This window comes from Hemitrygon akajei, chromosome 17, assembly GCF_048418815.1.
Source record: "Hemitrygon akajei chromosome 17, sHemAka1.3, whole genome shotgun sequence".
Classification (NCBI taxonomy): Eukaryota; Metazoa; Chordata; class Chondrichthyes; order Myliobatiformes; family Dasyatidae; genus Hemitrygon; species Hemitrygon akajei.
In genome coordinates this window covers 28348314-28373328 of record NC_133140.1, presented here as the reverse complement: position 1 = coordinate 28373328, position 25015 = coordinate 28348314, and the positions used below count along the sequence as shown (strand labels likewise).

Genomic DNA, 25015 nt, shown 5'->3' with positions numbered 1-25015 from the left:
TGCACTTAACATAGAAAGTAGAACTGATTTTTGAAATTTGGTACAAAATAATTACATTAAACAGAATTAACAATTTACAATGTAATTTCAAGCATTTAAGCGAGGTACTTACAACCCAAATGTGCAGAGATGAAGGTAGATTTATAGGGGAAGTTGCTGTATAATCAGGAACAGCGGATACTCAGTAAATGTCTGCTCTTTCTTTCTCATTGGTGAGGGAAGAGTTTGTTGCTGATTCTCGAGTCAGAGAATTCAAGAAAAAAAAGTGACATGGCAGACTTTTAACACCACAAATCAGCAGGGTTTGGTCTCCCCTCTTGATGTGAGAGTATGAGAGCCTGTAGTATGTTGAATTGTCAAGTGAATGATTAGCTTTTGTTACACTGCAGATCACGGTCTTTCTTGGGGCTTTGCTATTGCTTGCTTGTTGGGTAAAAGGTGATGATGCATTTTACTGCTAGATTGTGGGGGAGGGAGAAGGCTGTTGCTTGTGCATGGGGGGGGGCTTTGGGGATCTAATGTTTTTACTGTTACTCATTATTTGGGGAACACTTCTGTTTTCCTGGATGTCTGCAAAGAACAAGAATTTCAGGTTGTATATTGTATACATCCTCTGATATTAAATGGAACTATTGATCTATATAAATGCAGAGAATTAGAATAATTTTTCATTGAAAGGAATGTTCCATTTTCATTGGCGATGTGTTGGGTAGGGGAAAATGGAGTAGACAGAAACGGGCAACTAATAGAATGGCAAATAAACACAATTAATTAGTCACATAATTAATCCAAAGATTCTCTATTCCGTCAACTTTGCAGATTTTTGCTATCAATCTTCATAGCACTACTACTGTTATTCTCCATTTACCATTACACTATAACTGATTAGACCTGTTCGTTCCCGATTTTTTAAATTTTTAAATATTTTATTTAGAGGTACAGTGTAGACAGGCTTTTCAAGCCCACTGAGCCACATTGCCTAGCAACCCACCAACTTAACTGTAGCCTAAACACACAATTTAAAATGACCAATTAACTCACTAACTTGTATTTCTTTGGACGGTGGGAGGAAGACTGACCAATGGAACAAAGTCACAGAACATACAAACTCCTTACAGATAGTGCTGGAACTGAACTCCAAACTCTGATGTCTCAAGCTGTAATAACATCGTGCTAACCCCTACGCTACTGTGGCACCCTTGTTCATTTGCTCTTGCCCCTTTCCAAAAAGACCGAAAGGAAGCCAACAAACGCTCCTTTAAAACAAGCTCTTGCATTTTTCATTTGTGTGTAGCGAAACATTTGGCCTCTGCTTGATACTTTTCTTTAATTGAATGGAGGTGAACAACGATGTTCAAAGTGTGTCTGATGCCTCTGTACAGCTGGAGCACTTGGTGTTGCCTTACAAATGTAAATGCCGTTCTCCTTTTTTTAATAAAAGGAATTAAAGTATAATTAATTTAGAAGGGTAAAGCTATTATCACTTACCTCAGCGTCAAGTAATACAAGAACATTTTCAAAGCAGGTCTTGCAGTGAAGACAGTGGTATCATGCAACCCTGGTGTTGTGAAATAGCCGGATTGTAGCAGTTGCTTTTTGCCGGCCTGATTCACAACACCAGCTGCTGCACCAATACCGACCTCAGATTAATGGCAGCACATCAGCCTGTCCAGCGTTCTTGCGTACCTCACTGCAGTAGCTATAAAACCAAGTTAAATTCATTTGTTCATTCACCTCAAAAGAGCCGAGAGGTTAGAGAGGGGAAATGGAGCAGAAAGGTTTTTTAAATATTTAACTTCACCATCAAAGGAAATGTTCATTTCACATAAATGCTCACTCTCTGTTTGATTTAACTCCTAATCATTGTTTTTTGTGTCACAGATGGATGGTGGATTACCTGCAATCCCAGCAGGATCTCATCTGGATCACAGGAACTGAGGGAGATCAAATGGCCAAGCTTTGTTGACTACTATTGTGCAACTTGCATGAAAGCAAAAAATTCAGCCATTTTCTTCTTGAAAGAGAGGGGAGATAAGAAACCATTTTGTGCAGTGAGTTGTAATTGTCTGGAATACCTGGCTGAACAGGGTGGTGGAAGGAATTCAACAATAACGTACAAAAAGCAAATTGGATACATACTTGGAAAATGGACAGATTTTACGGGTAGTTGGGTCAGGTACAGTAAGTTGAATGGCTCTATGTGTAGAACGATTTCCAAAAAGAACAATACACCGGCATTTTACAAGTCAAATAGTAAAATGGTCTACAAGTGAAAATATGGTTGGACAAATATCTGTAACTTTACCTGATAGCCATGGAATTGAACAAGCAACTTATAAAAGGAGCTTCAACAGAAACATCAACTAGAACTGGAGTGACCAACTTCAGTCAACACATTTTGATGATTGACAGATATTGATTCAAGTACTTATAGCATAAGGGAAGGAATTTTTTTTTAGAGATACAACTTGGTAGCTGTATGCAATTCTTTAAAATGAATTACAATTTCTATTTACATTACTGTGATTGAACTTGTCGCAGAAAGTACTCAATTCTTTTCTTACAACTAGGTCTTGAAACAACCAGGAACAAAGAAACCATGCAGACAGCTATAGCAATAGACATTTGCTTACACATTCATTCAGAGAAAAGTATAAAATAATTATTTTTCTCAAACAAATACAAGAGCAACTTATAGTGTAAGGGTGCAAATAAAACAAACATCATCTGTGATAACAAGTTTGCGATTTTTCCATTTATTTTAAAGCTGGAGATTTAACTAAACAAGGGCAAGGGTTTCCAAAAAGTAAAAATTAAAATTTTAAAGAAAAATAATACTTCCAATTTGAAAAAATATAAAGTCAACTCCAAAAGTAAAGATCTATTAAACCATTGGTTTAATGTTCCAATGTGAAGTCTTTCAACTCTGTCAGTTCATGAGGACCTCCATCTGCACCAGACGTGCATTTGTGTCACCAGCCATCCTGTATGGTATCATTCCAGCAAACGTTATTAAGGCGCGTGCCTGGCGTCTGAGTTGCTGTAAAGGAAAGGTGTAACAAAATATTTTAAAGAAATATGATGCAAAGGCAATTCCAATTGAAACAAGCAGCTGATATATTGGATAAACCTTTGAACAGAACAATGCAGTATACACTAATAATTAAATTAATTAAAAGGATGTATAATCTACAAATATTATCTGATCCATATGACTACCAGAATGGAGAAATGGACTGATCAGATATGCTTTGCAATATAAAGGTACTAGAATCTTGAACTTACTACTAAAGACCAAAGGAGGCTTAAAAATGAAACAGACTCCTCTTCCTGTACCAAGGAAGTATTAATGAATTTGAGAAAAGAGCAGGAATACCAAACTTTAATAAAAAGTCTGAGTAAATATTACTGCTAGCGTCACCAGCATGTGAACTTTTATAAGTAAATGAATCTAACACCTATCAAAATTCCACACATGAAATGCAAACAGTATTCATTTCTTGTGGCTTTGTGTTTAAATTAAAAATTTTAAATTGGTTAATTTGTTTACTGTCACATGTATCAAGGTACAATTTAAAAACTTGCCGCTCATACAGATCAATTCATGACAACAGTGCATTGATGCAGCACAAGGTAAAAGGTTATCACACTGCAGAATAAAACGTTACTGTTACAGAGAAAGTACTGTACAGTGCAGGTCGATGCAAGACATAAAGTAGACTATGAAATTACGAGTCAATTTTATCATACCAGGGGACCATTCAAGTATACTTTTAACAGCAACTTAAGTAACCTAAGCTGTCCTTGAGCATAAAATTTATACAGGATATTAGACAAATTAGGTGCTAATATATTACATTTTTTTAATTCTTTTAAATCTTTCCTTGTATTCTCAGCTCCATTTTCATGTCTTGCTACTACAATTTCACTTCCTCCTTGCTTATTCGGCTTAAAGTGTAAACTGCATAAATCTTATAAATCCCTAAAACTTCAGCTGTTTCTATTACAATACTTAGCTTTTTGGATAGTTGTAGATGCAGAATAACAGGTTCAGCATTTCTAAATGGTCCCTGAAGGGAAAAAAGTAATACATTCTTACCGTGTCTCTGTCCTCCATCATGCGCTGAGGTCTTGCAGGTGTGGCTGGGCTTGTACCCTTCAGTCTCTTATACTGGGTAAACAGAATATTCATGGTGGCAAGCAGTACTTCAGACAGGTTGTGTCGAATCTGTACAAAGAAGAACTGTTCATTAGTATTGCCAATAGTTACTGAATCATCAACAAAGTTTGTAAATTAGCTGCTGTTTCCATAACAGAAGTAACAATGAAAATTGTTTTTAAAAAGAAGTCTTTAATACCGTTGCATCTTAATGACCAGTTTTAATTAGGAACCTGTGGTCATGTCAGATTTGGGTCATTGAGTCTTTCAGCAAATCCCTGATTATCAGTGCAAGTGCCATATTTGTGTAGAATGACTGCAGACTTCCTTTAGAACTGCTGGTGACAGCTAGCAACACAAAGCCTTTTTGAAGAATATATTACACCTTCCCTGGCATGTGTTTTGAAGACATAAAATATTGCAGGTTGGAATGATTATTTAACCTTTGTAACCAATAGAAAGAGACATGTCTTTAGGTGAAGAATAGTAGCCCATAAGGACCGCAAAAAATTCCAAAAATAAATGCAGAACGGCCACTGAATTAGCAAATTAATTTTCATCAGGAGTTTCGGTTATTGGTAATAAGATATATTAGGAATAAAACTCTAAATGGGGTAGATTTGCAGGATTTTGTAGTATAAACAGATTCATAGGCATTAGTTTCAGGTGCAGTCTGATCTGCAAAGGTAGTTTATGATTTTGATTCCAGAAGGAGTAATTGAAAATAACTAGAGAAGTTAGGCTAAATTTTTAATTGAACCTTAATCAGATCACATTTAAAGTACAATGTACATTTCTGGTTACAACATATAATTAGGGTAAAGAGGTAGTGAAGTGAATACAAGGTTTGCAAAGATATACTTGTAACATTCAGATCATTTTTTTTTCTAGGCTGGATCAATAAAAATGATGAGACAAAATGCAGGAATAGGATCACAAACCTAGTTTCGCAATGTCAAGCTGCAGTAGCGACACAGCCCACCCTGGCTATTCCCTTCCTCTCTCCTACTTACTACACAATGCAGGAGCTTGAAAGTACAGACATAATAGCTTCTTCTCCACTGCCATCAAACTTCTGCAGCAATTACCTTTCACACCCACTTCCCGGTGGTACTGAAATTTTGTCGAACCATTAAATCTCTCTCTTCCATTGTGGACATTTCAGCATTTCTTCTGCATGACTTCAGTTTCACTACTATACTTAGCATTATTCTGTTGTTTTGTGCTCTTTGTTGTATTTATTCTATTTCTTCACGTGAACAAGGAAATTCATTGCACCCTGGAGTAAGTGACAATAATCTGAACCAAACTATTTGTGTCAGGAAGATAGTATATTGATCATTCATCATTTTACTTATGTGAAGAGATTGGGATATTGACCCAGAGTCTGTGTATCCAAAACCAGTCCAAATTACATTGGCAAAGAGATCTTTGCATCTTATCAAATGGCATTCAGACTAGTCCTGAAATTCAGTCTCTGGTTTTATTCAAATGCTTCAGTACAGTGACAGGCTGAAACTTTACATGACTGAAGAGGGTACACAAAAGAATAAATGACAGTAAAGAATCACTGCTAAAGCTTCTTACCTCATCACTGAAATTTTTGAAAGCTGTCACTCTCTCCTCAACACTTTCTTGACTGAGAGGCACAAGTTTCAGTTTGTCCATGATCTAAACAGCAAAACGTAACAGGGGTTAGGGAGAGCATTGTAAAAATCATATACAATATGATCATGTATTTTTAGCTGAGAAACCTTGAGGAAGGTCCACACTATAGGACACTGAATTAAGAAATAGTGAGCGAGTAGACCTAGCATATCAGTGATACCGCATGTGAGTAAGGAACACAAGCAATGATAAGGCTATTTCCTTCCTCAAGTCTGTTCTGTTATTCAGTGGATTGATAAATGACCTTAATGAGATCATGGTTACTGTACAGTAAAAGATGAAACAAAGATGGCACAGTGTTCTTGTTATTATACAAAACAAATATGTTCAAATGCAAAGTTAAATTCCTTAACACAGATTGCAATCCATGTGGGGAGGAGAAGGTTATTGTTGCCTCAACTACTTCTTAACTGTTAGAACATAAGAAATAGGAGCAGGAGTAGGCCATCTGGCCCATCGAGCCTGCCTCGCCATTCGATAAGATCATAAACTCAGCCCTATGTACCTGCCTTTTCCCCATAACCCTTAATTCCCTTACTATGTAAAAACCTATCTAACTGTTTCTTAAATATATTTAGTGAGGAAGCCTCAACTGCTTCCCTGGGCAGAGAATTCCAATGATTCACCACTCTCTGGGAAAAACAGTTTCTCCTCATCTCCATCCTAAATCTTCTCCCCTGAATCTTGAGGCAATGTCCCCAAGTTCTAGTCTCACCTACCAATGGAAACAACTTTTCTACTTCTAACTGATCTGTCCCTTTCAAAATTTTGTAAGTTTCTATAAGATCCCCTCTCATTCTTCTGAACTCGAGAGTATAATCCTAGATGACTCAATCTCTCCTCATAGGTTAAACCCTTCATTCCCGGAATCAACCTGGTGAACCTCCTCTGCACTGCCACCAAAGCCAGTATATCCTTCCTCAAGTATGGAGACCAGAACTGCACACATTACTCCAGGTGTGGCCTCACCAGTACCCTGTATAGTTACGGCATGACCTCCCTGCTCTTGAATTCAATCCCTCCAGCAATGAAGGCCAACATTCCGTTTACCTTCTTAATAATCTGTTGTACCTGCAAGCCAGCTGTTTGTGAATCATGAGCAAGCACTCCCAAGTCTCTCTGCACAAAAGCATGCTGCAATCTTTCACCATTTAAATAATAATCTGCTCTTCTATTATTCCTTCCAAAGTGGATGATCTCGCATCCACTTGTTGGATTAGACTGTTTAAGTTGATACTTTCTTTGCAGTTTAACAATTATCTGTTCATATTTTATTCTAGTTTAATATGCCTCCAGTGACAATACAAGTTATAATTCTGGAAAACTCGGGAATTTTTTTAATTCTGCATTAAGTGAATGCAGGTGCCCCCCCGCTTTATGCCACTTTGTTTTTACGAAAGACCTACATTAGTACCTGTTTTCACTAACCGAAAGAAATCTGAAGAGGATTTTTGCTTTTATGAAAAAGGCGCCCGCTTTAAACTTGTGTTTACCCCGAGAAAGACTACCATGACCATGAAGCCTTGCACAGGCAGGTGTGTGTGCATTCGTGTACGTGCTCATTTTTTTTCTACAAATCGGTTTTGGCTAAATTTTCCTGAAACTACACTGTACATACATTATTTCTACTTTATATAGGCTGTATTTATCATATAATTCCTGCTTTTACTATATTTTAAGTTTTGGTGTTATTTTAGGCTTAGGTGTTATTTTAGGTTTATGTGCTATTTGGTATGATTTGGTAGGTTATTTTTTTGGTCTGGGAACGCTCAAAAAATTTTCCCATATAAGTTAATGAATTGCTTCTTCGCTTTATGCCATTTCGGCTCTCTAAAGGTTTCATAGGAACGCTCTACTTTCAGATAGTAGGGGAAGCCTGTAAGTATTTTCCCCTTGACTAATATGGTACTACATGCTTCAGATGAGTCCTTGCTAATTAATTGACTCTTACCTATAAATTTGAATGAAATTTATATCTTTGTAGTATAAAAATAGCTGTTTTTGCTGGGCTCTGGTGCTCCTCCCCATTCCCTTTCTTCCATGGCCTTCTGTCTTCTATCAGATTCCCCCTTCTCCAGCCTTTTATCTTTTTCCCCCTATCAACTACCTAGCTGTTTACTTCACCCCTCTCCCACTCCCCGTCTAACCTATCACCTCGTATTTCTTCCTGCCCTCCCCCCATCTTCTTACTCTGACTTCTCATTTTTTTTATCCAGTCCTGATGAAGGGTGTTGGCCTGAAACATCCACTGTTTACTCTTTTCCCCAGATGTTGCCTGACCTGCTGAGTTCCTCCAGCCTTTTGTGTATTCCATGCTAGGTGCCATCTTTAGTTTCTCTGTCTTTAAGTTGTAGACCCCTGTCAAATGTTCTGTTCCTGTTCTCATTGTTCTATCAACTCGTAGTAAAACAATCTTGAAACAACAAGTTTTATGCCTTGCACCTGACTTCTAAATAAACCTTGAAACAAAAACATCAGAATCCAGTTGTCAGGAATCAGACTTGGAGGAATCATCCAGACAAAGTGGAACTTTCAGCGCACAACAAAAGGGGTAAGAATGTCCTCTTGTGTTCCAATTCATCTCAGAGGACAGTTCAGGCTCCGGATATCAGATGAAAGCTAGGAGTGAGGAACTGCTATGTTGCAATTTAAAAAACGACCTGTTTAAATAAAAAATGTAAGCCAGTGGAGCCACATGTAGGCTGGTAGAGCACTAATCAAATACACAAAGCAGTGGAGCATGGATAAAAAACAAATGAAATGAGTACAAGTCAGTGGAGTGCATAAAAAAAGCTTAAATGCATGCAAGTTAGCAGAGCACAGGGAAAATAATTGAATTTGGGTTGCAGGACAACTTGTTAAATTTCGAGAGCACGAACTAAGTAATAAAATGTACGCATGAATTAAAATCGAATCAAAACACTGGCCAAAGTCACAAAACCAACAGAATGTCCAGTTGCGTGTGAATAGATAACTTAGAGATTGAGCTCTTACCTAAATGAAACATTTGAGTTTGATAAAATTAATTTTAAAAAAAGACCAGTAAAAAAAATACCAATAATATTAAATTCATTAAGATCCAGGCGATGCTTGCTACTGTTTTAAATATAAGACTATGTGGTCTGTTTGATTGAACATGTGAGCAATCGAAAGAGTTAACGGGACATGTAAATTCTTTTACTCATTGAAAGAAACGCGAAACTTATGATAAACTACAAAGCAGCATGATAGAGACATTAAAAAGCCTAATGAGCGAATCTTTGTATTAAGTGAATGAATGGAAGAACAACACAGTAATTCAATCAAAGTGCATTATTTGGGGATTACAAACAAACAAACAATCTAAAAATAAAGAGCATAGCAGCGAGGAAGTCCACCCCTCCTCCAAATGACCAGGTGCTGTGTCTCACCGTGGCCGATGTGAGTAGAACCCTGTGCAGGGTCAACCCATGGAAGGCTGCTGGATCAGACAACATCCCTGGTACAGTGCTCAGAGGATGTACTGACCAGCTAGCAGATGTTCTCACTGACATCTTCAACATCTTCCTGAGCAGCGCCACCATTCCAACATGCTTCAAGGCTGCCACCATCATCCCCGTGCCAAAGAATTCTTCAGTGCCTCAATGACTACCATCTCGTTGCACTCACATCCATTATCATGAAGTATTTTGAGAGGCTCATCACGAGGCACATCAAGACCCTGCTGCCCCCTTCACTGGATCCCCTGCAGTTTGCATACCGTCCCAACCGCTCAACAGACAACGGGCTGTGTGCTCAGTCCACTGCTGTTCACTCTGCTGACCCACAGCTCGAACCACATCAAGTTCGCCGATGACACAACCATGGTGGGTCTCATCAGCAAGAACGACGAATCAGCTTACAGAGAGGAGGCGCAGCGGCTAACAGACTGGTGCAAAGCCAACAACCTGTCTCTGAACGTGAACAAAGAGATGGTTGTTGACTTCAGGAGAGCACGGAGCAACCACTCTCTGCCGAACATCAACGGCTCCTCGGTAGAGATCGGTAAGAGCACCAAATTTCTTGGTGTTCACTGGTGGAGAACCTCACCTGGTCCCTCAACACCAGCTCCATAGCAAAGAAAGCCCAGCAGCATCTCTACTTTCTGCGAAGGATGAGGAAAGTCCATCTCCCTCCCTGAATCCTCATCACATTCTACAGGGGTTGTATTGAGAGCATCCTGAGCAGCTGCATCACTGCCTGGTTTGGAAATTGCACCATCTCGGATCGCAAGACCCTGCAGCGGATAGTGAGGTCAGCTGAGAAGATCATCAGGGTCTCTCTTCCCGCCATCACGGACATTTACACCACACGCTGCATCCACAAGGTAAACAGCATCATGAAGGACCCCACGCACCCCTCATACAAACTCTTCTCCCTCCTGCCGTCTGGGAAAAGGCACCGGTGCATTCGGGCTCTCATGACCAGACTATGTAACAGTTTCTTCCCCCAAGCTATCAGACTCAATACCCAGAGGCTGGACTGACACCAACTTACTGCGCTCTACTGTGCCTATTGTCTTGTTTATTATTTATTGTAATGCCTGCACTGTTTTGTGCACTTTATGCAGTCCTGGGTAGGTCTGTAGACTAGTGTAGTTTCTTTCTTTCTGTGTTGTTTTCACGTAGTTCAATGTAGTTTTTGTACTGCTTCATGTAGCACCATGGTCTTGAAAAACATTGTCTCATTTGTACTGTGTACCAGTAGTTATGGTCGAAATGACAATAAAAAGTGACTTGACTTGACTTGAATTTCAAGTGGGCAATCCTGCTAGTGAAAGTCTGCCCGAGGAACTGCAGCTCACATTGAACAGTCTCTGTATACAGTGACACCATCAGAACGCCGAGGAATTACAGGATGGCCATGAAATGGACTGTGCAATGGCCCCTAGCAATTCAAGTGAGGATGACAAAGATGAAATAATAAGATTGACAGCTATGTCAGAGCTTGCTCCAATAAAGACAAGGGAGTGAAGACACACAGGACTGAAGATGAAACCAGTTCCAATCAACGTATTGACAAGCTAGTGGCAGGTCCATCAACTATTGCTCACTCCCTGAAGGATGCTATGCTGCAGGATAGCAATTGCTTAGATGACCTGTGACTCTTACTGAAGAACAGCTGAAAGCTTTTCAAACTTTAAAGGTGACATAAGCTCCTTTCTTTAAAAAAGGAAGACATCTCCTTTGTCCAAGAATGAAAGGCCTCATCCTGAGAGCAGATGTGGCAGAGGCGGAGGAATTGAGAGAAAGGGATAGCATTTTTGCAGGAGACAGGGTGGGAGGAGGAATAGAAAGAAAGTTTTTAAAGGGGCTTCCCTTCGTCCACTATCAACTCTGCCCTCCATCGCGTCTCCCGTAGTTCACGCACCTCTGCCCTCACCCCATCCCCCTGCCAGCCCACCAGGGATAGAGTCCCCCTGGTCCTCACCTATCACCCTACCAGCCTACAGATCCAACGTATAATCCTCCGTAACTTCCGCCACCTCCTACGTGATCCCACCACCAGCCACATCTTCCCCTCCCCCCACTCTCGGCTTACCGCAGGGATCGCTCGCTACGCGACTCCCTTGTCCATTCATCCCCCCCATCCCTCCCCACCGACCTCCCTCCAGGCACTCATCCCTTCAAACAGAAGAAGTGCTACACCTGCCCCCACACTTCTTCCCTCACCACCTTCCTAGGCCCCGGACAGTCCTTTCAGGTGAGGCACCACTTCACCTGCGAGTCAACTGGGGTGATATACTGTATCCGGTGCTCCCGATGTGGCCATTTATACATTGGGGAGACCCACCGCAGACTGGGAGACCGTTTCGCTGAACACCGGCGCTCGGTCCTCCAGCAGTGGCGGGATCTCCCTGTGGCCGCACACTTCAATTCCACAGACCACTCCCACCCCAACATGTCTGTCCATGGCCTCCTCTACCCTCAAGATGAGGCCACACGCAGGTCGATGGAGCAATATCTTATCTCCCGCCTAGGTAGCCTCCTACCTGCCGGCATGAACATCCATCTCATAGACCTCCGTTGATACCCCTGCCCCCCCTTACCCCATCCCTATCTATTATTTTAGTCTGGTTCTCTTTCTCTTTTTTCCCCCCTCACTATAATCTCCCCCCAGCCCTACCTTTCTTTCTCTTTTATTTCCCATAATTCTCCACCTTCCCCCTAGCCTATTTCCCTCCAGCCTATCACTTCCCAGCTCTCTACTCCATCCCTCCCCCACTTCTTATCCCCCCTCGACCATCCCATGTTACTTCACTCCTGATGAAGGGTTTCGGCCCGAAACGTCGTCACTATCTTCTCCCCATAGATGCTGTCTGGCCTGCTGAGTTCTGCCAGCATTTTGTGTTTTTATTTATTTCCAGCATCTGCAGATTCACTCGTGTTACCAGCTAATATCCACTCTGATTCTTGATGTAAATTTGGAAACTTATGGAAACAAAGAATTTCTTACAGCTGTAGGAAGCCCAAATAAGAATGGTCAACTAGTACAAGAACTTATGGATGTTATACTTCTACTGTCAGAAGTTGCCACGTTAAAATGTAAAAGTTACTCCAAAAAGACTACAATGGAAAGCTGTGAAGATGTATTTAGGGGATGAAATTGCAACTAAGACCAAAAAAAATTGAGATAGAAAAAATACCAAGAACATATACAGTGAACCCCTGACAAATGGAATTATGAAAACTGTACCACAGATGAGCATATAAAATGCTTGGAATGCTCTAACCAGGAAAAGTGGTTCTGGATGGAGAAAAGTTGGACATTAAACAGTGATGGAGTATAGAGATATGGCACTAGTTATAGACTGGTTATCCCAACTACTGTACATTGCTTCCTTATCTGCCACAGCAAATACTCTCCCGAGGACACAATGGAGCACAATAAAGACCGACAGATTCTTCCAATGGTGGTGGAATCTAAAGTTCGGGACATAAGCTTGACAAATGTTTTAAATATGTATGACATGCCAGAAAACAAATCCTGGATCAGCAGAGAAGCTATTAAGTGCTCCTGCCCCATTTGGTCCATTTTTACATCTGCAAGTGGACAAGATTTCTTTACCAAAGTGTCAAGGATACTCAGTCTCACAAGTTTTCGAGATGGGTAGAAACTATTCCAGTAAAGGTAGACATTGCCACACACACAGCAAAAAGTCTTGATCAAAGACTACATTCCTAGATGGGGATTGCCATGTCACATCGACTCAGACTAAGGAACACATTTCACTGGGAGTGCTCGTCAACTGATGAACACTGAACAGGCTTTCCATTGTCCACATCACCCAGAGACAACAGGCGACGTTGAACAAATGAATAGAACCATCAGACAACGATCAAGTATCATGAGAAAGGCGCACCACGGTCTACAGCTTTTCCAATGGTCTTGATTAGCACCAAAGCAACCCCAAACAGGAAAATTATCCTAAGAGCATTCAAAGTGGTAACAGAATGTTTTGTGTTATTGCTGGGAGCCCTTGATCTCAGAGAGGCTGATACACACAACATGGAAGACAGTTTAGTTAACAATTGTGTGAGATTTAGTCAAGTTGTAGTCTGTTTCTCAACAAGGTTTCTGCCGCTTGGAATGCTCCAACAAAAGGGGGACACGCCCTGATGAAGAAACTGTGAGCTGGATGGGAAGGTCCTTATTGAGTGCTGTTAATTACCGACTTGGCAGTGAAAGTAGAAGGTAAAACTAAGTGGATGCACACCAACTACTGCAGGCGTGCTACAGTGGCAGCCAGTGAGGACCACAAGCACTGTGCAGCCGGAAGACTTCAAGCAAATCAACAACTAGTGCGCATTATGAAATTTATTCTATTATTAGTTGTTATATTTTTGCCAATTTTCTCCACTCACAATGTGCAGTTGAGATGACTCAATGTATACTTGTGAGCATCACATGAACTTGCAGATGCTGTTAATGATTTTAGCTGTTGGGTGTATCAGGACATACAGTTCAAAATATTCACCAATGCTAAACATTCCTGCAGATTCAGAACAAGCATGTGTCCTCTTTCTTAAGTTCATTATCATAATCCAGCAATGGTAGTGTTCATACTATGCCTACGATTCATTATTCCCAAGGGAGACCTAAATATACAATGATCATTCCCCCCACATAGCTTCTTAAACTGGAACATTTACATAATAATAATCAACATGATTTAGGGAATACCACATCTGATTCTATTGATGTCTTGTCCTGGGATATTTCTATATCCACATCTAATGTTCATGTCAAATCTATTAAATTTTCTCATGTGTTCATTATGAAAGCTACTTTCTTTCAGTCAAGATGGCTCTGGTGAATGATTCCTTGGACGACATCTTCCAAGTTGTCAATCATTCCAGTTTTTCTATGTCTTCCACTTATTCTTTTTACCTTAACTTTGTCTTTGACACTCCTGGAGCCTGTGATTTACAGTCAGTAGTTTGATCGAGTGAGCTAGCACTCTGCTGTCGCTGAGAAAACTTCAGGAAAGAAATGCGAGTACAAACTACCACGAGGAGAGGCTCAGAGACATGGGGCTACGGTCAACTACATTTCTCACCAATTACAGTGCTGAGGAAGACTGAAGCATCAAGGCAAATGCGGAGGAGAACAAGCAGCTCTTGGAAGGTTACTGGCTTGAGTCACTTCCCTCGGAGATGTTACTGAAGTTCTGAGATTTATGGATTGGACCTCTCAGTTCTATGTTTCTTTCATGTTCTCGCCCTTTCTTTCTCGTTGCTGATTGGCAGGCTGGGAGTTGGGCGCTCTCTTAGTTTTTATGTGAGTGAAACATTGGGGGGGGGGGGAGTTGGGGTTTGCGCGTCTTTGTTTACTTTTCTTTTCATGCCGGTGGGGGGGGGGGGGGGGGCGGGAGGTGTGGGAATTGATGCCTTTCTTTCAACTAGTATGGCTTTCTGTATTTTATGGCGATCTGGAGAAGACAAATCTCAGAGATTCTGCATAGATAGATAGATAGATAGATAGATAGATAGATAGATAGATACTTTATTCATCCCCATGGGGAAATTCAACTTTTTTTTCCAATGTCCCATACACTTGTTGTAGCAAAACTAATTACATACAATACTTAACTCAGTAAAAAAATATGATATGCATCTAAATCACCGTCTCAAAAAGCATTAATAATAGCTTTTAAAAAGTTCTTAAGTCCTGGCGGTAGAATTGTAAAGCCTAATGGCATTGGGGAGTATTGACCTCTTCATCCTGTCTGAGGAGCATTGCATCGATAGTAACCTGTCGCTGAAACTGCTTCTCTGTCTCTGGATGGTGCTATGTAGAGGATGTTCAGAGTTATCCATAATTGACCGTAGCCTACTCAGCGCCCTTCGCTCAGCTACCGATGTTAAACTCTCCAGTACTTTGCCCACGACAGAGCCCGCCTTCCTTACCAGCTTATTAAGACGTGAGGCGTCCCTCTTCTTAATGCTTCCTCCCCAACACGCCACCACAAAGAAAAGGGCGCTCTCCACAAATGACCTATAGAACATCTTCAGCATCTCACTACAGACATTGAATGACGCCAACCTTCTTAGGAAGTACATTCGACTCTGTGCCTTCCTGCACAAGGCATCTGTGTTGGCAGTCCAGTCAAGCTTCTCGTCTAACTGTATATTTTGTGTAATAAAATGGACCTTTCAATGGGTTCAAACGGCACCATACCAGTAAGCAGAGCATAGTTTATGTAATTGCACTCTAAATTGTCCTAAATGGAATAGTGACTGGAACATTCATTAACGGTCAGAAAATATTACAATTCAACAAGACTCCTGTCAAATAATAAGAAATGGTCAAAGTTCATGGAACAATATGTACTTTGTATGTGGAAATGGAGTCTACACCTCTCTGCCAAGTAATTGGTTACAATCTTGTAATATAGCATGTATTTTTCCTGCAATGATGCATACACCTTACCTTTACCTATCTGAGTCTAGAAATAAAGGAGGTCATTTTGCATCAATTTATGGTGCTGCAAAAGAGGATACGAGAGATTAAAAATGTTGCTGCCACCTAAGAAAGGGTAAGCAATGACACTGCTAAATTGAGAAAAGTGACAACAGACATGGCATTAGATCGTCTCTTAGCAGTTTTGGGGGGGGGGGGGGGGTTACATGTACAGTTATAAGCAAGGTGTGCTGTATGTACATACCAAATAATCTGAACATTTAACTAATCTGGCTGATCATATTTTTAAACCAGCAGCTAAAATACATTAATGTAATGGATGGGATTTTTTTTTTTTGATTGGATTTATTCAAGTCATTGGTTAACTTGGTACTGGAGTAAATTGAATGAGTACTTTGTAATTAGTTGTCTCTTATCTATAAATTTGAATGGAATTTTCCTCATCTCAGTAGTATAAAAACAGCTATTTTATATTGGCTTCAGTTTTTCTCTCTTGAAGTAGGAACCGTTTTGTTCCTCTTCTTTTTGTTCTATCAACTCTTAATAAAATGATCATGAAGCAAGTTTTGGGCCTTGTTTCAGAATTCTAAAAGAGCCTTGGATTAAATATCAGAGTTCAACACAACCACAAGAGTACATGGATCTGTCTTGAGCATGAACAGTCTTGAGATTTGTTTCTGGAAGGAATACGACAATGCAGGGAAATAAAATATATCACCTTTTAATGAAATGAAAGTTTAAGTAACTCACATCAATTGCTCTGTCAATGTTGCCAGAATGGTACTCATCGAAGAAGGTAATCAGGTCCAGCAGAAGGTAGAAAGTGCTGTCAACTGACTTGGCAGCAGCAACTCCTTGATTGCGATATCTATCACAAAAGACAAAAGATATCCAACAGAAATAGTATCCAAACCAGAGTGACGTGGATTTCTTTAGTTCATGGATAACTGTGTTACCAATGCTTCTTCAAATCCTTGCTTAAATCCAAGTCCTTGCCCCCTCATTTCATTAATTTCCAAGTTTATTACCACTTCATCAGTCCAACCTTCTCCTTTCTCAGAATTTGGCCACCTGCTCAGAACATCTGTCCTTTAGTCACTCAGATTCCATACCCTTCTTTAGGGTTTTTGGGAGACCTATTTTAAAGTTGCCATTGCCTTTTCTAATACCTCCTTTTGATTTGGAAGCTCTTTTCATCTCTAAGGAACCTTGGGAGATGAGGACAATGTTTTTAAACAGAACCTTATTCATCTTAAAAGAGTACGCTTTACTTGCCACCCTTCGAAAATGTCCTGTCACTCTTGTACATGATGAGTTCGCTCCAGTTCACAGATTCCAGTTGTCTCACCAACAATTTGTTCCACCCACAGCAGATTTCTTCCCCCATCACTAACTGCACTCAGCATGAAAAAACTCATCTTCATACCTCCCTCCCACACCAGTAAATGTCTGAGGGTCACTGCTTCTTCCTTGAACAGAAACCCAATCAGTTCTCCTCATTCAATCATTCAACAATTCCTTCAGCTCCACTCATGTTCTCCAGATCCAAAGTGTAACATGGAAATGTGTAAGGGCCAATCTGGACCTACGTTTCTATGGGATAAACGGAACGCTTTGTTTCAGTCCTACTGAGGCTTTGTCCCTTATCTCTTTCTCTGGTACATCAACCTCTGTACCAACATTGCCACTTGCACTCATGCAGAGCTCGACAATTATCATTGCCTTTCCTGCCGATTCCCAACCCATGTTCAATTGCACATGGCCCATCTAACTTGCAAATTTCTGCAGATGTACTGTGGAAAGCATTTCATCTGGTGCAGAGATGCCACTGCACAAGGTCAGAAAAAGTTGTAGGAAGTTGTAAATTTAGCCGTCATGGGCAGTAGCCTCCCCAGCATCCAGGTCCCCTTTACAAGGTGATGCCTGAAAAAGGCAGCATCCATCATTAAGGATCCCCATCCCTTTTCTCATTGCTACCACCAAGGAGGAGATACATGAACCTGAAGACACACACTCAATGTTTCAGAAACAACTTCTTTCTTTCCGCCAATTAATAGACAATGAATCCATGAACACTACCTCAGGATCTTTTTGTTATTATGTATTGCAATATACTGCTGCTGCAAAGCAACAAATTTCACAACATATGCCAGCGAAATTAAAACTGATTCTGACTCCTCCCTTCCTTACCTGTCCTTAATCTCAGAGAGAGTTTTGCACAAACATACACTACAAGTAGTGACTATCAAGCTATCTGGTAACACCTCTTCCTGCCTTACCTCTCATAAGGTCTCTATTCTATTTCTTCACCCTGCCTTCCTCCCCCTCCAAAGCAGCCATCTCCTTTACATCTGCTCCAATCACAAGACATTCTACACCGTTAAGATGTCATCCTTTTTCCCAAATCACTGCTTCCCCTTGACCATGATTGACAGAACTACTGACTCAATCTCATCTATTTGACACACCTCTGCTCTTGAGCCCTCTTTATCCCAGAAAGGGCTAGGATAGGCACCACTGCTTTTCACCCAACAGTTTTTCTTTATTTAATCACCCCTCACAATTTCCTTCATCAGCAATAAGATTCTGACCCAGTACACATCTTCCTTTCAACATTCAGAAGGGACCATTTTGTTCACTGGGACTCTCTTCTATCTCCATCAACCATTCCCCTTCTCATGGTACTTCCCCATGCAAGTGCAGGAAATGCAATACCTGCTCTTTTCCTTTTCCCCTTCCTGCCATCCAGCTGAAGACATGATTCACGTGCATTTTTTTCACTCTAATGCACTGTTTAGTAGTCACAATGTAACACCCCATCATTGGAGAAACCTGCATTCAGTCTGCAGTAGGTGTTCCAAGCTTTGTTGCCTGGGTGAAATCTCCATTTCACTGCCATTCTCATTCTGCCATTTTGAGTGCAAGCTAGAGGCACAGTACCTCATCTTCTGTCTAGGCATGCTGCAGCCTTTGAGACCAGATATAGTAAATTCAACAGGTATTTTTCTATCAGAATTTAAGTAGCCATTTCTACTATGGCTCATCCATTTGTAATACTGCCTCAGGTTATTTCTCTTCCTTAACATGCTTGGGCAATTGGGCATTTAGCAGTCTTTATGCCGCTTAGTTTGTATTCTCTCACTGCCCTTAATATCAGACCTACCCGCCAGATGACATCACTAACAGCTTATCCCCATGGGATCCTTGGTCTCCATCCCTCATCAGAGATTCACTTTGCCCCCTTCATGCCTTCTCAAACTTCTGTAAGATAAAACTATTCTTTTTTCCATTCTTTTGCAGTTCTGACAAAATATCGGCAATCTGAAAGGTTAACTGATTCTCTTTCCAGATGCTATAGACACAGGTTGTTGGTATCATTTTTGGTTTTTGTTTCAGATTTCCAGCATAAACAGTGACTCATAAATAGCATATGCTATTACTCTCTCATCCTCAGTGTTACTAGTGTGAATTATTTGAAAACCAGTCAATTAAAAGCAGGAAATTTATTGTATTATTTGAGAAGTCAGAATCACCAGCTAACCTCCAAGCCAGCACAAACATCTAATGCGTTTTACTGATTACTTGCACTAAATTTCAGGTCTATTTTATAAAAATATCGATTATTAGCAAGTTCGTGTAATGTTTACAAGCTGCTCAAAATGATTAAACCTCAAGAATTCCAGCACAATCCTCACTAATTTGATTCGATGCAAATGACACATTTCACTGTATGCTTTAATATTTCAATGTACATGACAAATAAAGCTCAGTTCTAATCTTTAAAAAGAACAAGCAAGGCATTTGCAAGATAACAAAGAATATACACAATGCATGAATAAATAGATAAAATGTAGCTGTTTCCATTTATCTTAATCATGAGGAAAGGTAAAGACAAAAAATAAAGCAGGACCTGCAGTTCATACCTCTCAGCTATAGAAAGTGCCATGTTTTTCAGTCGCTCTTTGTTAGACTGTGGTGCACTGATTTGTGGTATCACAGGACTCAATAATTTGTTCATCAATTCCAAGACCTTATCTGGTTTCTGCAAAAAGAATGCCACTAAAGTATTAGTCTACAGATTATTTGAATTTCTACATACTAAAAATCCACATATACAAGCAACCACACCTGGCCCTAAAAAAAATATCAGCTACAGTTGACAAGTATCATGATATTTGGGGATAATAACAAAAATCTTCCTTTTGACTATTCACAATACTGTGAAGATATGGAACAAATCTTGCAATCTTAACATTCTATACCTAAAAATTTGCAAATGTTAAAACTTGTTCTAGAGTTTCAGACAACAGGAAGATTTCTGAACAGCTGCAGAAATAATTTTCCTTTAAAGTCAACAGAAAAATGGATGTTCCAGCAACAGCCTCCTGCTAATCTTCAATTCAGTGTCATGAAAATTCTCCTCATGGCTCTACGGTGTGGTCAACATACAGAAATGGTTCCTCTTCAGAGTCTGGACATGCACTGATAGCTAATGTGACTCCATGACCCAAGTGGCTGAGTGGGAATAATTCAGAATACTGATTTTCGAGATTCCTCTCTCCGCCCCCCCCCCCACTCCACTTGCTTGGTGTCCTCAGTGATCTCCATCCTTGCACTTTTGTGATGTGAGAAAAGAGAAGGGAGAAGAATGGTGAGTGAACAAGTTCATTTCAATCTCACCATGACACGAGCCAGGAGATGGATCAGAAGTGAATTGCAATGATTCTGTTCACTAGAGGGAGGATTTAGCCTGTTACATCAGCAGAATAGCAGGTGCAAGATTGGGAACTGGGTATGTGGCGAAGCACAAAGTAGAGATCCCCCATCTATCGATACCCTGTACTGAACCTCCAGAGGCTGTGTTATAATAATGACACCACTGTCTATTGGCCCCACTATACCAAATGTAAAACATTGTTTAATTTATGTCAGGTCACAAAGGCCTTCAGCAGACATATAGAGCTAACTGCAAAGTCTTCACTTTAGTAACCAAAGCCTGAAATAATAGCTAGCGCTTCCATTCTTTGTTAACATTTTAAAAACTTTCTTGGCAAAAGACACTCAAGCAGTCTAATAAGTGAGCATATTTACCAATTCAAATGAGTGAAAAGCTCTTTCATCATTATTCATGCTACTCTAAAGTTCGGGTTCATGCATTAACCATGCAGGTCGGTTTTTATTCAGGCCTTAAACCTGAGATGGTAAAGCTAGGTTGTCACGCCCATTAAAGTTAGGTGTTGCTCAGTAAATTCCATTTGTAAGTTTTATACAGTATTTAGTTAAAAAATTATCAAAATAATTTTAATGAAGTTAATAAAATCTCTACCATTCCATAAATCCATAACTTAAACATAGTTTGGAAGAAAGTGTTAATCCACGTCCACAAGATGATGCTTAATAGTTGGTTGCTTACCTTGGCCAGATCATAGAGCTTTACAGCCTCTTCAAACAAGCCCTTACTTTCAGCTACTAATGCCACCTTATTTATTACAGCTTTGGTGTTTTCAGAAAACTTGTCAATTATGCCAGGCTGGTCAGAAAAGAATAGTTTTAGTCAAATAAATGGGATAAACATCTTATTTGCATTGTATACTTACAAACCTTCAGTGAAATTTTCTATGGCATTCTAAGTAACAATTTATTACAAAACTGATAATGAATGGCAACCAAATAGCTAATATGGGAAATGAAAATATTGTGGGAAGTGCACCACACAGTGCACTCTGAGAATAGTGTTTATATATACTCAGTGGCCACTTTATTAGGTACACCTGCTCATTAATACAAATATCTAATTAGACAATCATGTGGCAGCAACTGAATGCATAAAAGCATGTAGACACGGCCAAGGGGTTCAGTTGTTGTTCAGACTAAACATCAGAATGGGGAAGAAAGGCAGTCTAAGTGACTTTGACTGTGGAATGATTGTTAATGCTAGACGGGGTGGTTTGAGTCTCTCAGGAATTGCTGATCTCCTAGGATTTGCACGCATAACAGTCCCTAGAGTTTACACAGAATGGTGCCAAAAACAACAAAACATCCAGTGAGCGGCAGTTTTGTGGGGAAAACACCTTGTTAATGAGAGGTTAGAGGAGAACGACCAGACTGGTTCAAACTGACAGGAAAGCAACAGCAAGTCAAATAACCATGTGCTACGACAGTGGTGTGCGGAAGAGCATTTCTCAATGCACAACATTGAAGTGGATGGTCTACAGCAACAGAAGGCCACACCGGGTTCCACCCCTATACCTAATAAAGTGGCCACTGAGTGTACATATTGAAGAACAGTGAGCTATGTTCTCTCTTAGTGATCACTTGGTGCTACAATATTCTACTGAAAAAAAGTGAAAATATTCATTTACCTCTTGTAAACTTTATTGATTACATGTCATAAATCTATAGCTGGTTAAACAGATTAGTTTAGCTCCAGAAATTGGAGGTAGAGCTTACTACTCAATTAGCTTTACAGTCATTAGTTTCGATCAAAGCATTACCTAATTTCTATTTTTAATAAAAAAAAAAGTAAATTCTGCAATTTTATGCCTCTACTGTATTAGTGCCATTTGAGGCCACAGCCGCTCTAAGCCATGTCAACTTTCTCGCATTCGTCTCTCTCATTCTCACTGAAGAGACGGCAGCAGCACTGTATGGTGGTGTGATCAGCTTGTGCAGGCATGGGTAAACAACTGGGCAAGTTTGTGGGTGGTGTGAGCACCCCCCCCAACGGCTGTGACAAGTTAGTCTATTCTGCCAGTGAGACACATGACAGACTAGTGTGACTAACAAATTAACACTAGTAATACAAAATAGAAAGCTACTTTTCCACAAGTTTGTTTGGCATATCCATGAGTCAGCTGCAACTTTTTTTTTGGAAGTTCATCCTTAAGATCTCAGACTGGATTCTGAAGTTGTGTAGTTTACCAATAAAATGTATTAGGGAACTTTAAGAACCTCACAGGGGTACTTAAAACAAAAAACTCAAACATTAGCTGTGAAGGTAAATACTGCTTTTTGAGAACTACATTGACTCCACTTTGAATTCTTTAAGATGAAATACATTAAGAATATTGTTTCTTAATGAAGAGATGGACTGCATCAACAATAACTATTCAAAAATAAGAGAATTCCAACCATGATTGTCCATCAGCACACAACTGATACTATTTTCTGCAGAGCTTATCAATTCTTGCTTGTCTCCTTTGTAAGAACGTGCTTCCTTCCGTGCTATTGATACTTCTAAAGAGCAAGGCTCAAAGTGTTCCTTTGTTAAATGGATCCACATAGCAAAGGACAGGCCAGCAGAATTCAAGGATTTGGTCTATGATCTATGCTGTATTAGCCAATCTTGAGCTTTAACCTCAATATGCTTGAAGGATTGTTACTTCCCTGTTGGAAGTGAGGGATAGGATGGGATTACAAAAGGGCAGTTGCGATAACAATAACGATATATGAAATTATGGAGACTAGAGAGGGACAACAAATAGAATTGTTTGTAATACTATGGTGGCCAGATAATCCTCTGTCTTTCATTGATTGGGAGTTCTCAACAACCTGGGCGTTATTCTTTGGTTGCTAACATACGGGAAACATACCTCAATGCCTACCTTTAGAGGGCAAGAAGGGAGGAAAAAGATACAACTAAGGCAATCTAGAATGAAACCTTGGTTTTGGAAGCTGCATTCACACCTGCCAAGGCACCCTCAGTGAAAAAGTAGCAAGAGTGCTTGTTGTTCAAATCAAACCTCTTCAAAGGAAGAAAACACCTTCATCAAAAGCAATGTTTACGGAGCCTCACCTTTCGACTGCCATCTTTCTCTAATCGTCCAAGCAGCATGTCAAACTAGAAATGAGAAGATTTTAAAATTATAAAAAAGGCATCCAGCATGTGACATTGTCTGGCAGTATGCCTGCTAGAGTACTGCTTACCTCCCGACTTTCAATGACAAGCTCACTGACACATCGCATGAACATGTTTTCTCCTTGACTGTCAGTCTCATTTCTGTAAAAAGGACATGTAAACTGTAATAAATAGCAATCAAAATGTGACAGCTGAATTCGAGAAAATGTACAGATTGCTTGCCTCTTTTCTCTTCCGAGAGAAGGAGGAAGCTCTGAAATTATTTTTTCTGGAAAAGTTTCAGATAGTGGAATTCAGCTGGTTGCATTCCGTCACCCTGCTTTTGAAACTCAATGCATATCATTTCACTTACATGACTCAGAAGCTTCATAGTATTTCAGCAATATGAACTTAAACATTCATGAGATTTGCATGCAGTAAAGTATTGCCAGAAGTTACTATATTAACTTATAATATTTATTGACAAGAATTTTACCATGAGCACCCATGTCATTTTTCATAATCATGAAAAGGTATAAATGATATTTTTCTATGATTACTTTACTAAGGACATGAAGCACAAATTGGCCTTTCAAAATAAAAATACAGTGAGTTCCTAGTAATTGGGCCATCAGTAAATCAGAGAGCCACTTATTAGAGAAAACTCTTACAGAACAAAAACTAATTGAGAAAATACCTGGGATTCCCTTTGTTTATTTGGGACACTATGCCATTTAACTGGAACAGGAGACCATTATCAAGCAGTTTCCAGCTAGTGTCAGTCACACTCACTTGCTTGGTTGTTAGACACTACACCGTGCTTACAGCAAAGAGTTTATAGCATCTCCAAACCTGAATGCTTGAAACCACAATGAGCAAAGTATTTCTGAATCGTCTCATTGCTAATTGGTCGCTAACCAAGTGAGAAAAATCACTGCTATTTAAGCACAAACACATACAACTGGTGCTATTTAAAAACTGTTCATTCTAAGTACAGTGTAGTGTCTAATGACCACACAAGTACACACAACTAACACTAGTTAGAACCTGTTAGGTAACAGTCTCCTACCCCAATTAACTGGAATCCACTGTATTCTGAAGTTTTAACAGACCCTGCATCTGTACTTACTCAGATTATAGAAGACATTGACAATTCTACCTGAGAAAATAGAAATACTGAAGAGCTTCTCTGGGATCAGTCGGCTCAAACTTTCTGGTGTACAGCATTAGCAGACGGATGAAATTAAGGCGTCGTATTGGACGGGGATCAGCACTGTCTTGACTCACTGTCAGAGATCATGAAACAGAATTAGTTTGTTAAGAACAGCTCAACAAAACAGTCAAAATGAAATTAAATTCTCTTTCACAAAAACAGATAGCATGCTAGCTCAAGAAACTTTGTGAAATGA

The 25015-nt window shown here is 39.9% G+C and overlaps 1 protein-coding gene across 4 annotated transcripts in view; it reads right to left on the bottom strand.

Moving 5' to 3' along the window:
* Nucleotides 1-2747: 2747 nt before the first annotated feature.
* The window catches only part of nup93 (nucleoporin 93), a 163248-nt gene continuing 140980 nt past the window's right edge, over nt 2748-25015 (bottom strand). For all 4 annotated transcript variants that reach the window (XM_073069825.1, XM_073069826.1, XM_073069828.1 and 1 more), the window contains 9 exons: nt 24766-24892; nt 23696-23768; nt 23565-23609; nt 21183-21299; nt 19693-19811; nt 16520-16637; nt 5747-5830; nt 4100-4228; nt 2748-3040 (listed from right to left, as the gene is read on the bottom strand). In XM_073069825.1, the coding sequence (XP_072925926.1) occupies nt 2930-3040; nt 4100-4228; nt 5747-5830; nt 16520-16637; nt 19693-19811; nt 21183-21299; nt 23565-23609; nt 23696-23768; nt 24766-24892 (923 nt within the window). In that variant the 3' untranslated portion in view covers nt 2748-2929. The remainder of the gene's footprint in view (nt 3041-4099; nt 4229-5746; nt 5831-16519; nt 16638-19692; nt 19812-21182; nt 21300-23564; nt 23610-23695; nt 23769-24765; nt 24893-25015) is intronic.